The sequence below is a fragment of the Passer montanus genome, unplaced genomic scaffold (genome assembly GCF_014805655.1).
Source record: "Passer montanus isolate IOZ18808 unplaced genomic scaffold, ASM1480565v1 scaffold20, whole genome shotgun sequence".
Lineage (NCBI taxonomy): Eukaryota > Metazoa > Chordata > Aves > Passeriformes > Passeridae > Passer > Passer montanus.
Genome location: NW_024366592.1, coordinates 6284023 through 6298171, shown reverse-complemented (window position 1 = coordinate 6298171; position 14149 = coordinate 6284023). Strand labels below are relative to the sequence as shown.

The window sequence follows — 14149 nt, the reverse complement described above, 5'->3', positions numbered from 1 at the left end:
AAAACAGGGATGAGGACAGAGAGATGAACACTGGATATTGCCATGTGGAGCATGATTTCCACTGAAACTTTACTTTCAAGCTGTTGAATTAGTTATGTGTGCAGTGAAAAAACTGCATGTAAGAGGTGCCTGAGCTACAGCTCTGCCTGCTGTGTTTGGACACTTCCCACATTTCCTTACTGGAGCCTGCTGGTGGCTTGGTGTTGTGCAGGAATTCCAGCATGGAACAGGTGTGGTTAAGAAGTTAAAGCTGGGTTTTTCAGGTACAGAAAACAAACATGAATTGCAGTCCATGTGGATAGATACTGTGCAAGGAGTGAAAAAACTGCATGTAAGAGGTGCCTGAGCTACAGCTCTGCCTGCTGTGTTTGGACACTTCCCACATTTCCTTACTGGAGCCTGCTGGTGGCTTGGTGTTGTGCAGGAATTCCAGCATGGAACAGGTGTGGTTTAGAAGTTAAAGCTGGGTTTTTCAGGTACAGATAACAAACATGAATTGCAGTGGATAGATACTGTGCAAGGTGTGAGCTCAGTGAAAAACCTGCCTGGTCTCAGGCTGTCGTGGCTGAGGGCAGAGCTGTAGAGAACTAAACACTGCTAAAATGCACACACTTCAAGGAACTTCTTCAGGGAGCTTCAAATTCCTCCATGAAATCTCTGCATTAAATTCTAGTTTGTATCTTAATCAAAAGCATGAACAGAGTGTGAAGGGTTAATCCCACTAAGTCTTCTTCTCTTAGGAGTGAGCAACTGCTGTGAAATTTAGATTATATTTCATCATATTTCCTTTGATATGGCTCAGGGAGAATCATTTGCAGAACATTTCACTCATTGGTTTGGGATCTCTTGTTGGCCAAGCTTAGAAGAAAAATACTTTTCTTTGAATTAGTGGAAGTCATTAGATAAAATGTTTGTCTGACACTATTACAAAAATAAAAAGGTGATACTATTACTTGAAGCCAAAGTCAAAGAAATAAACTTTTAAAATCTTTTGTATAATGGACTATTTAACAGAAATAAGCATAAGAATTAAACATTATATATGGTTTCCAATTGAAAAAAAAAATACATATTTTGAGATTAAAAAGCTTGCAACCAGGGGATCCAGCATGCTCTCCCTATTCTTTTCATTTTTAAAAATTCTAGTTTTAAATCTGGGACTGCCCATTATTTTGGAGAGAGAGGAGAAAGTGGCAAGAACAGAGTGTTGGGGAGGCTACCACAACCCTTCAATAACTAACCCAAGTACAATGACTTTGACTGGAAAAAAATGAACAAAGACTATGAATTCCTGGGAGCAAACTGCTAAAAACCTTCATATCAAATGCTAAGAGGACAAACTACAGAGTTTCTCCTGAGGAGACTCACTAGATTTCTCCATTTGCCAGTGTTACACTTCCTGGTGGAAGTTTCCACTATCAGCTTGTGCAATGTGATATTCCAGGTCATAGTGTCAGCTTGACTACTCCTGGGATTGTTTGTTCTCTGGCAAATTAAAAAAAATAGTAATAAAAAATGCAAGTTTTGACATTGTTCATGTGCTAGCACGTACACACATACACAAGTACACCTTTCCATTTTTCTCACACTGCTTTTAATGACTGCACACTCATCTTCTGTACACTTCCCCAGACAGGTTTTATTTTTAATAGTATTTAATTTTCCCAGTGACACATTGTCTGTGTGTTTGCACTAGATTTAGCTCCTCGAGCTTTCTTCCCTTGTTAATTCTCTTGTCATCTGGTTAAGCATAGTTCCAGGAATGTTTCTTAAAAGGAAAAAAAAGGCAAAACCAAAACTGGAGGAGGAGGGATAAAAAAAAAAAAAAAAAAGCAAAACCAAAACTGGGATTTGGGCACCTCTGTTTTGCAGCCTGTTAAAAGCAAAGTACTTATTTATCTGTATTGCAAATCAGACAGGTAGGAAGTAAAGTATTTAACTTTGAAGTAAATAATAGAAATCATGTGATACAAGTCTTTTGTACATTTAGGCTGCTTCCTACAGCACCCAAAAATACCAAAATAGGTGAACTCTTCCAGGGGTTTGGCAGTCTTGTTTGCCTGTACTGCTGAACCCCTGCAGGGCTTGTGAGAGGGTTTTTATTTTTTGTTTTTTGCATTTGCACCTCTCTAGCTGTGGTCACCCCATCAGTGGTCAGTTACAGCGTGGGGCAGAAATGGCTGGCACTTGCTGGACAAGGTCAGAGTGTACCAGGGCTCTGTCCTGACAATGACAAACAGGGTCAGTTTGTCAGCAGTGACATGGGAGAGGTGACAGGGACACGTGATGGCGCTGGAATGGTGGGGAAGCACAGAAGTGGTCTCTTGGCTAGAGCTCAAGTGCTGTTCCTGCAAAACTCCGGGAGTTCTCTACAGAAACCAAGGTAGCAAGTAGCAGAGATCCCAGTGATGAAGTAAATAGGGAAAATTATTTACTTGAATCACTTGTGGGAATCATGAAGAGTTAAAATGTTTATTCCCCCACACACTTTTTAGGCACCTTTAAAGTACAGAGACAATTGAGAGCATGCAGCAAGCATAATTTTGCTTTGAACTGCCTTTTTTAAACTCTCTCAAGTTACTTATGCTTGACTGAACCTTAGTCTAATAGACTAATAGGCTGTAGGCATTGACAACATTCAGTATAGAGTTATACCTGAGCAGCAGGCTCTTTAATTAATTCTCCTTTTGTTTGTCCCCTCTTACCAGATTTGTGAAAGAAAAGAGGCCAACCATTTCTCCCAACTTCAACTTCCTGGGCCAGCTTCTGGACTTCGAGAAGAAGCTCAAGAACCAGAGCGGGCAGCCGGGCCACATCAGCAAGCTGAAGCTGCTGCACCTGGAGAAGAGCAGCAGCGAGCAGGTGCTGGAGGGCGGCCAGGGCAGCCTGTCCCCGGGCCAGCTCTGCCTCTCGGCCGCCTCGGAGCTGCTGGAGCCCCGGCCCACGGACAGCGGGCACCCGGCGCCGCTGGAGGACGGCGCGCTGGTGCAGGGCCTCAACGGGCTGCACGTCTCCCTGGACAAGGTGGAGGACAGCAACCGCCTGAAGCGCTCCTTCTCCCTGGATATCAAATCCGTGTCTTATTCGGCCAGCAGCAGCTGCGTGACCGCGTCGGTGCAGGGCTTCGCGGCCTCCGAGGACACGCTGGAGTACTACAAGCACGCGGCTGCCCTGGAGGGCGGCAGCAAGCCGTGCCAGTTCTCGCCCGTGCGGGAGGTGTCGGAGCAGAGCCCGGGGAGCAGCCCCGACACGGAGGAGGCGGCGCGGCCGCGGGAGGCGCCGGGCCCGTGGCCGCGGGACAGCGCGGCCTCACGGGCACACGCGGGCCGGGCCCTGCCGTCGCCCCTGCACCGCAGCGGCAGCGTGGAGGACACGTGCAGAACGAACTTCGTCTTCGGGCTCTCCAGCAGCCAGCAGCACCTGGCCAAGTCCGCCGCGGGGCTGGGCCTCAAGGGCTGGCACTCGGACATCCTGGCCCCGCAGCCCTCGTCGCTCACCAACAGCTGGTATTTCGCCGCCGAGTCCTCGCATTTCTACTCGGCCTCGGCGGTGTTCGGGGGCGCCTTCCCCGCCTACAGCTGCAGCCAGCTGCCCTCGGGCTGCGAGCAGCCGGGTGCCGTGCGCCGCCGGGCCCGCCAGGCCGACCGCGGCGACTCGCGGCGCAGCTGGCACGAGGAGAGCAGCTTCGAGAAGCAGTTCAAGCGCAGGAGCTGCCAGATGGAGTTCGGGGAGAGCATCCTGTCGGACAACAGATCCAGGGAGGAACTGGGCAAAGTGGGCAGTCAGTCGAGTTTTTCAGGCAGCATGGAAATCATTGAAGTGTCCTGAGGGGCAGAGGCTCGTGTGACTGTGGCAGAGCTGCTCCTACCCCAGCGTGTGAGAGGTTCCTGTAAATCTGAAACTTTGGGTAAAAAGGTGGAGGGAGGGAAGAACCAGAGGCTTTGCTGGGAGCCAGGGAAACGGTGGTACTGCAGGGAAGTGACCACGGCCACTGCCCAGGAGGGCAAGGTTGCTGCTGGGTTTTTCTCCTTCCCTCTCTGGGAGAAGGGTAGAACATTTCACAGCCCTTTTCCTGTCAGAGGAAGCAATTCTGGGCGATGGATTGCCCATCCTTTCAGTGGCTTTTAACAAGGAAGCTCTCTTGGTGTCACAGCCTTTCTCTGCTTCCACTGAACCACGCTCCTACCTGTCAGAACTAGTTTTGTTCTTCCCTCCCCGTGCCCCACGTCTTCACCAGTGCACCTTAGCCCTGACACTGAGCCAACCTCTGGAGGGAGACGTTTTTCCTGTAAGAAAAGGAGACTGGGAGCGATTCCAAAGGCCATAGGGACCGGTTACAGCAAGGCTGGTCTGAACACACCGTTCAGACAAATGTAAATACTGGTGTAACTATTGTTCTAATGAATAGGCTTTAGGTGATTCGCTAGAGAGCTGCTTCAGAGAAAAAAAACCCCAGTACCTCAAAAACACATAAGATAAACTAGGGCTTTATGGCTGCCACATGCTGGTAGTGAGTTCATAAACAATGTGAACAAGTAATGACTGGCCACATTTTTTTTTTTTAAAGCTGTCCACGCACAAGTGTTTCAGTTGGCTCAGCAGCAATTCTTAAAAGAAGATGAATGAACCATACTTAGGACTGTTTCCCCTAGGCTTTTGATAAAATATTTGTATTTTTGATACTAAGCTGGCTTCTGGGAGAGGGGTAGCTGCTTTGGCTTCTCAGCCATAAAAGAGTGGTTGATATGTCGAGCTACATGCAAGAGAAGTGGCTGGTACGAGTGGCCACAACACACTTTTCTTGCCCATCAACAATTCAATTGCTGAAAAACAATTCAAATGTTTGGGGCTTTTTAAGGTAGAAATGAGCTGGGGTGGGCTTTTGTCCTTAACTGAGCAGTTCCAGGCTGGAACTGCAGATGCTTAAGGCTCTACTACATCCTCACCCTCTGCACCCCAGGGCAGACACCTCCATCTCGAGGAGGTGTCACAGCCCTGGTTTCACAGGGGATGAGGCACAGCCCTTCTCATGTTTTTAACAGTGATCCAGCTGCTTCCCTCCCACCTTGGCTGCTGCTCACCTTGGGCTCCATGTGCACATTGCCATGGGAGGTTATGGTCAGCAAGGGGTGGTACCAGAGCCACTGTGTAAAGCTGCATCCCCCAGGGCCCTCCCCAGCACCCCTCAGAACACGTTGAGGGGAAACTGTATTGTTTTGTCCCATTTCAGTGCAGGCAGCTGAAAATTGTAGTAACAAATAATTGACCCTGGCCAACAGCTTTAAAAAAAAAAGATTGTCAGCAGCAAACTGAAGCCCTAATTCAAGTCAGCAGCTTGGGTTATGTTTGGGGTTTTTTTACTGTAAGTTTAGCTACTTTGTGACTCAAATCTCAGGTTTTACTATATTGAAAAGTGGAGAAGATTTTTGTCATTGTTTTGTTTTGTGGCTAGGATGTGACTTTAATTTCCTACAATGGACCGTTGAAAATAGCACTGAAAGCTACAGCATTGATTAACTTGATCCTAAAAAGTGCAAAAGGCACGGAGAAAGGAGGCACCAGGAGTCACTGAGCCCGAGGCTCTTTGTGCTGCGTGTACAGGAGGCTGGACAAAGGGCCCGGGCAGGGGAGAGGCTGACATCACCAGGACACTGTGTCAGGTGCTGGCTGCTCATTGAACGTGCTGCCACTTGTCTCTGTTTACATCTCCAGTGGAAGTGATTACATCACAACTATTTTCAGCTGTGTGTGCATTGGCCTGTGCTAACAGTTGAGCAGGGCTGCTCTCAGCCACATTTCAGGAAGAGCGGGTGGCTTTGATTTAAACCAGTTAGTGGGAGTTAACACGTATCAATCCCTAGAGGCAGAAACAGATTCTTCCTCTCTTGTGCTCCTTCAGACATGTGTGTTCTCCCCTTCTTCGTATGTTTGGGGTTGGTTTGGTTGATCACCTTTTGAAGAACTGAAATCTGGTCTTGTGGCTCCTCGTGATTCCCAGTGTGTTCTGGATGAATCCAAGGTGTAGGCTCAGTACTTACAGGGGGCAGGTTCCCATAGGAGGAAGCCTTAACCCCATGTCCTGCACAGGGTGGTGCCCTGGCTCATACCTGAACTAGAGTCCTGTCCCTGAACAATACTGGAAATGGTTTGCAGAAGTCTGAAAAGCAAAGTGGAGGATGTGAGAGGGAAAAATGTGTACATTTTCAATATGAATATAACGTATGGCATTTGGTGTGTGGCATACTTGGCATGTTTGGTGTATGGCAAGCTGGTGAAATGGTTCAGAGAGATGTGAGTTTCTCATCTTGTTGTGTCATGAGCATTACATGTATGTTATGATGAAATAAAATCAGAAATGGTACCTGTTTATACAGAAGGCTGAGGAAGGAGTTGTGGAGTGTTGTACCTGCAGCAGGGGCCTTGTCCTTTATGGGACACCCCCTTCCCTGCAGGTGTGGCCATGAATGACAGGGCTGAAGCAGCTTTAGACCACCTCTCACAAGCAGTAGTGATTTCCCAGCACCAGGAACCATTTAGGGCTCTTACCTGTCCCTCCACTGATGAGCAGCAGTGGCACTTGTCTGCATTAACACCTTCCACTGTCTAATCCAGTGTGAGTAACCTGTTCCTCAGGCAGCTGGGGTGGTCCTGGTGAAGCAAGTATTTGAAATTGCTGAAGCTACCCAGAATGAACCCCATGCTTTTTTCTTGCCTCCCTCCCATACTACTTATTTGAAGAATAATTTAATTACTCGTTTAAATGCTTGTTTTGACTGATGCTGTCAGTCTTGAAGAATTCAGAGCAAGTTCTGCTCACTGAGATTGGAGCACACCCCCCACTACTGCTTCAGAGAATGGCTCACACAAATATAGCACAGATGAGAATGAAAGAGGGCTGCCACAGTAGCATCCTTAGAGGAGAAAGCTGTGAGTTTATGTAACAGCATGTTCAAACTCAGGTGCAGTAATAAAGCCTTTTCTCTTGAGAATTTCAAAGCACAATCCCAGAAAGGGAAATGCAAAATCTTCTAAGCCTCTCTAAAAGAAACCGAACCATCAGTCAGAGCACAAGGAACAACCTGTGTGAGCTTCTGTGCTTACTCTCTACAAAGAAGATCTAGCAGCTCCTAGAGAACAAAACAAGAACCAAGCAAATTCAATGGCATCATCAGCTGCTTAGGCTACACAGCAGGCTGACATGGCAATCTTCTAAGATTTAGCTGCTCATCCCACTCTGAAGTCCACTTCTGATTGCAGTAACTCCGTTCCCTCAAATTCTACTTTTTGAAGCATTCACTTCAGCTTTCACCATTCCTCCTGCCTGCTTTGCAGGACTTGTTCTGCTCCTGCTCCCCCATCCCCGGCCCTGCCACCAGCCAGCTCTGGGAAGAGACAGTCTAACTCCACCTCCAGTAAAAACCCAAGGGGCAACTGAAATCTGCCTCATGCATGTCACCAACACCTAATTTTCATTTCACTGCCTGGCATTACTGGGAAGAGGTCCCCAAGGTCACTGGGCTCCTGATGTAACCATCACAATGACATTCCTAGAATGAAGTGAACTGAAAACAGCAAACCTCCTCCCAGCAGGGATCAGGTAGCCCTGCTTTTGAGGGGGCTGGGGAGGATAAGAGAGTAGAAATGTGGTAATCTGGTGAGCTACTGTCTTTACTAACTGTATTCATCAGGTAGGTGCTCAATATGCTGTGATACACAGCACAAGTTATAAACTGACTTCTGCCAGAAAGTGGGGGCATGAAAAGCCCAGACGCTAGGGTTCTAATAAGACTTACTTTCAAAATCCAAAATCACTGTGATTCAACCTAATTTACCTAGCCAGACATCTTAATTAGCCAGCCACACACCTAGCTAGTCTGTATTTGTTATTAATCTGTGATAAAAGTAGTTATTCTAGCACTTTTAGACAGTGTAACATGCACAATACCACAATTACGTTATACACACAATCCCACAACTGAGAATTCAGGTAGAACAGTGTTCCTAACACATCAGCTTTGCCTGGCAACAGCACTTGCCCTTTGAGTGCTGCCTGCAAAGAACTTCTTGGCCCTCAGGTCCAAATGGCTGCTCTGAGGCAAATTGAAGTGTTTCTGCAGTAAAGCCTTGAGCTGGTTCTGCACTTCCAAGAATATTAATAAAGATTCACCATAAATAGAAAAGGAAAGGGAGCTATTTCTTGCCTTCTGCAACACCCACCCCTCTGGGAAGGGGCTGCTTTCCTGGCGTGTAAAATGCTGCCAAACACTTCTGGAGAGATGTCCTGCTGCAAGGGATTGCTCACTTTGAGGAGTGGATTTCAGCTGCCATTTCCAAGGACCCTCACCGTGCTCCACTGCTGTACAAAGCCAAAGTGTGACACTACAGGCAACGCTGAGGCTGGGGCATCAGGCCATTAAAAAAAAAACCACAAAACCAAAACAGCAGCAAAATAAGAAGAAACCCTGTAAATCTGCCTCTCTTCCTTTGTTCAGTATCACCTGTGCCCGTGAGAGTTCATCACATTCCACTTTCCCAATGCCAAGTCCCAAGCATCACTGCTCACATCTTCTATTCAAACTGGACATCAGTGCCAACCACAACTGGGACAGCAGCAGGGGGGGAAAAACCAACCAGCATTATTTTCCTTCTGGGGATGTTTCCTTTCAATCCCACGGCAGAGGCAGCCCCAAGGCAGCTGAAATCAGCCACCTCCATGTCAGAGAGTGGGTGCAAAGTAAAGCTGAGATACGCCTGCACTGCCCAGACACCACGGTGGGAAGTGGGAATGAAGAATGAGCAATAAGGCAATTGGAGAAACAACACACTTGGAAAAGAGCCACGCCAAAAGTTTTAATGCTGGAGCTGTGGAACATGGAACATGTAGGAAGCTGAACGGGGTAACCACCCATAAACCACGGAGTGCTCAGCCACAAGGCTGGCAATCAAAATACCCTCTGGCAACTTGAGAACAGGAGGGATGTTACAGCAGTACCTCGGGAAACTACTGGCATACAGTCTGAGAGAGGGGCTGGCTCATGCCACCAATGGGCCTGTGAAAACAAGTGTGAAAACTCTCTGTGTAAAAGCTTGGAGGAGGGGAAAACACACTTTAAAATATTTAAGGATATTTAAATATATTTAATTTAAAATACATATATTAAAAAATAAAAGCAACAACAAAAACTCTTTTCCCTCCCCTTCAGCAGATCTTCACAGGAACTGCCCTGCAGGTAGGCTGGCACTTTAGCACCCTGTCAATGTATACAGTGACAAAACAACGGAAACAACAAAGCAAACCTGCTCTGCATGGGCAGCACAGTGACCAGTGTGAGACACAAGGAGCACCAGTGGCAGCACAACGAGGGAGTTGCAACAGCAGAGTCAGGGGAAGGGCCAGAGCAGCTCAGGGCAGAGGAGAACCCCAGCTCCAGTGACTCGTCCTGCTCCCCAGCTTTTCACAAGATCGTGTATCAAGAAGCTTAGCCTGTACCCAGACCACACACCACCAGACAGCAGAAAAGGGCAGCAGTGTCTGGTTTCAGGGGAGCACACCAGATTATTCACTGTTCATAGCACTAAATCTGTGGTAGAAGTAACAGCTGGAACATTCACTAAAGATACCTGAGGCCTCCTCCAAGAGCGTTTGGCTTGGAAATTCAAACGCAGAAAGGAGATTGCAGTCACATCTCCAAGCTCCTGCTGAACAGCGTGGGAGGGAAGCGTCACTCTCACCCTGAGCATCACTTGCATCTGAGCTGAAGCTGAAAGCAGCATGTGGAGCAAAGCCAACAAGGAGCAGCCAAGCAACAAACAGCAGCTCAAGATGTGGCGGGACACATCTTCCCCTCAGCAGGAGGGCCTAAGACTTACAGTTGCTGAAAGCAGTGACAATGTTTTAAATAAAACTGTAAACCATCATTCAAGAGCATTTAGAGGGTGTATACTTCTTACAGTACCCATACGAGAGAGAGACTATCACCTATGGAATGAAGGTGGTGACATGTGAGCATTGGAAAAGGTTGGCCTTCACATTTCAGCTCTAGTTTCTTTCTAGTTCAGTTGTTATGCCTTCCACAACCTGCCCTTGCTGTTCAAGAAGCTCTGTCTGTGACACCCAGCAGCACAGCCACAAGTTTAAAGAGCAGTGCTCCTAGGAACAAAAGTTTTCTCCCATTCTCAGCCCAGTGCCTTGGTGTTTTCTGGCAAATGAGGAAGGAACTGATTTGCTGAGCTCACTCCTGCAGCCTTCAGCTGGGAATACTATTCCTTTGCCCTCATTAGCACTGCAGGGAGCAATGCTTTGATTTGATACTTAATGGCCTGAGGCCAAATGTCTACAAGCCTCAGAGAAGTGTCTTACAGGAGAGAGCATCTGCCGTGACATCCAGTATCAGGATCTTCCCACTGGCACAGGCTTCCAGCACACCAGGGTGTGGGACACTCGTGATCCCGTCTGGCAGACAGCTGAATGTTGCACATTTTAAACATCCAGACAGCATCATCTGGACAAAGAGGACAAAAATGGCTGCAGCCACTATTTAAAGCAGCTCAATATTCCTGTGTCTGATGGTGGGAGGCAGAGACACATTCCATGATGGACAAAGAGGACCCACAAGGGCATGGCCATGACAAGAAGCTTTTCCTGGGTTATGTCTCATGTAAGCTTTTAACAATCCAAGTGTAAAACATGGCAGGAAGCTTGAACAAGGATGGAATTCTGATGTTTTATCCTGGGCAACACACAGCATATGCCTATGTACATACAACTTGTAAAACTAGCAGGCAAGGAGACCTGCTGCCTTTGCTAAAAACCCTCCTGCTGAGTTCCCTGCCCTCGCTGAAGCAGTCAGTCCCACTTCCTAGGGCATTATTCCAGGGAGCTTCACTTCTACAGGACTCTCCATCTAGATGGAGTGTTCAGCAGGCCCTGGGATCCAACCACCACCATGGCTCAGATGCACATCTAAGTTGGCTGCAGTCTGCATGACAGAAATTCACACTACATGACCTTTGGGAAAGCAACAAGAGCCTGTTGCTTCTTGCCACCACTCAATAACTATTTCAATCAAAAACTACTGCACTCTTACTTCCAAATGCTCAGAGACAACCTTTTGCTTAATAAATGCTCTTAAGTACTACGACATATTGAAGCAAGCTGCCTTTGGCAAGTGACCCTGCCTTGTGCTGTACTGGAAGCTGAGTTGTCCCTGACTGTCCTCACTGCTGGAACTGCACTCCTGACACACAACAACCCTTGGGGTTCATGGGCTCTTCAGCCTTGGCTCGCCTGGCAGGAGGCAAGAACATCTTGGTGCCTTTGGAGCAGGTGGCTGAGAGGGCCCCATGGCTTCAGTCATTCAGCAGCGTGCCACCCCAGCTCGGGGCACAAGGGCAGCTGAACCAACACCAAAAGCCAAAGGACTTCTCCTGTCTCCCCTCCACGCTCATGCACTTGAAGGAGCAGCTGCACCCCACTGGTGAAAAAGACAGCACCAAGGTAACTCGAGTGTCCCAATAAAAAAAGACACCATGTGTCCAACTTTGAGATGCAAAGCGAGCAGGTAGGTACCGGTGTCTGTCAGAGGGACACAAAATGCCACCAGCTGGGGAATGGGGACATTGCCAGGGCAAGGGGGAGAGGAACACTAAGGTTTGCTTTCCATTAACAGACATACATATCTAGAACAGTTACTGCTTTACAGCCTCATAAATTAGTGAGCCCACAGAAACACGAGCCTCAAGGACATGCCAAAACCCTGCTGTGCAAACCACGTTAATTATGATAATGGCCAGAGTTTAGTAAGCCAGTTCCTGGCTCCCACATTTCATCTATAAAACACACTTATTTCCAAGGCCAGGGGATCTCAGAAACACCTTCCAGCCATCTAATTGTCTAAACCCCAATGGCACAAAAAACATGTTAGAGGGTTCGTCACACCCCATATCCCTTTGAATTTTTTTTAGTAAAAAAAATAAATCACATGAAAGGAAATTCCTCCTCTGTAAACCCCAACTAGTCACAACAACAAAACAAATGTGTCTGCACAGGCGGTGTAGTGGCAGAGGAGACAGGAGGGCAAGAGGAGGGAGCTGAGAGAACGGTAAATCATCTCCTCCGGGGAGCTCCTGGATTCCTGGCTGCGCAGCCCCGGCAGCTGCCGCCGCTCTCCCTCCGGTGCCTGGCAGAGTCCGGCAGCACCTGCCAGGGCAGCCTGCTGGGAGCGCTCCCCTGGAGCGTGGAAGGTGAGGAGGGGGAGCTGCCGGAGCGCTACGACCTCAGCTCCCGCTCGGGTTTCATGGAGAAGGGCTCCAGGCGCTCCCCCTCCGGCAGGAGGCTGTTCAGCCGCTCCATCAGCGGCACCGTCTGGTCGATGCCCATCTGGATCCGGCGCAGGATGGCGGACATCTCGTTGACCTTCTGGATCTGCTCCGCGTACTTGGCGTACTTCTTCTGGCGCTCCTGCATGAGGCTGTAAAGAGTTTCCACAGAGAGGTCCATCTGTGTAAAAACAACAAGCACAGCAAGGCTCATTAGGCCAACTGTTGCCGCAGACCTTTCAGCACACTGTCCTTCCCAAAAGCAACCACCTTGGAAGCTCCACTAACAGGACCTAACAGAGGTACACAGGAGCTCCTTGGAAGGTGCATAACCCAGTCTGTCATGGAATGGGATGATTCATGGCTGTATACCAGGGAAGACATATGATCACCTCAGTTTTCCACCCAAATACCTAAGTATCTGATCAGAAAATTCTTCATTTGCAGGGCTGAAAGCCAACTGGCACTGCCAGGGTTTCCCCAATAAACCAACAAACACATGCTCCAAGTTATCCAAACCCAAGGGACCCATGGCCTCTGCCTACAGCTGAACTATATTTTCACTGGAGATCGTTCATTTGCAAACGTTAAGCTCTACCACAGTTGCCAGTGCTAATTTTTCTCAGTTTAGCCAGGTTACTCTGCAACTAAGCCACAGCTGTTATTACCATCGTCATCTGGAAAACTCCTGCCTTGAGAGAACCACAATGGATTGCTAGTGTCCCTAATTTCCCTGAAACCCAAAAATAAGAGTGTTATAAGTGACCCCAGGAGAGACATTAAATAAATTAGCCGTGCAATTAAACACAGTCAGTACCCAAACATGGCTTGAGCATGATGACAATGACAGGAACTGCAGTGCTGTTCCTGCCATTGAGTGATGAAGGCAGCCTTTATAATTCACAGCCCATTTTTCTGTTCTGCAGCCAGACCTGCAATCTCCAGGCAGGATTCAGTCAGTAGCTGCCAGTACCTTACACACAAGCCCAGTCAGATGGTTTAAGGTTAACCATCCTAAGATACATATCCTTTACATCTCCTAAGATATGTACCACATGTTCCAAGAGCTCAGTAACAGGGTTGTTCCAAGCCTCAATGCACACTTGGAGCTCAGTTACTTTGGCTCACTGTAGCTGTACTTAACAACCCCAGTGACTCCAGTGCACTGGCTCTTCCAACTGGGATGTCTTTGTGGAAAGCAGTCCCCTGGCTTGGGACTCAGTACAAGCCCAAAGTGGCTGTGAGTGAAGGACAGGAGAGGACACACAATGAGCAGCTGTGGCCCACTGCCACCTCTTCCCACTGTTTTCCCAAACCTTTCCTATCTATTTGCTCCCAGAGGATGGGGGTCACTGCTCATGATGAAGCAGCCTCAGGGAATCAATGCTGTGAACTCCTGGTCTACCAAGAAGCACAGGTCCAAACAACATCCCTCTCCTGAACTGTGTGACAGAGTCAACCCCCCCAGTGGGGGACAGTGACCGTACCTGCCACAGGGACAACACACATTTATCAGTGCAGTGCTGAGAAAACACAAGGTGCTGACCTGCCCTGACTCACACAGCACTGAGCAGGCAGGTGCAATCCTGCCCCCGTGTCCAGTGCTGTGGGAGAACCTGCAACAAGGGAGGACTGGGTGGAAATGGTACAACACTGGAAGGAGGGAGGACAGCAGAGAGAATTCTGCCATCTCACTGGTGGCAGCAGGGTTTGACACTGGGGATAAACTGCTGTAGCTGTATGTGCTCACAAACGTCCCTTTCAAGCCCTAGCGAAGAGGTCAAGTCAAAAACAGTTGGCCAAGAAAATATTATATTGAGAAACCTAAGTT

At 48.2% G+C, this 14149-nt stretch overlaps 2 protein-coding genes across 7 annotated transcripts in view; one reads left to right on the top strand and one right to left on the bottom strand.

Moving 5' to 3' along the window:
* The window catches only part of DUSP16 (dual specificity phosphatase 16), a 63144-nt gene extending 56764 nt beyond the window's left edge, over positions 1-6380 (top strand). For all 6 annotated transcript variants that reach the window (XM_039708377.1, XM_039708373.1, XM_039708378.1 and 3 more), the window contains exon 8: positions 2709-6380. In XM_039708377.1, the coding sequence (XP_039564311.1) occupies positions 2709-3828 (1120 nt within the window). In that variant the 3' untranslated portion in view covers positions 3829-6380. The remainder of the gene's footprint in view (positions 1-2708) is intronic.
* Positions 6381-8460: 2080 nt separating this feature from the next.
* BORCS5 (BLOC-1 related complex subunit 5) overlaps positions 8461-14149 on the bottom strand; it is a 61771-nt gene continuing 56082 nt past the window's right edge. The window contains exon 4 of the mRNA XM_039708379.1: positions 8461-12499. Coding sequence (XP_039564313.1) covers positions 12269-12499 — 231 coding nt within the window. The 3' untranslated portion in view covers positions 8461-12268. The remainder of the gene's footprint in view (positions 12500-14149) is intronic.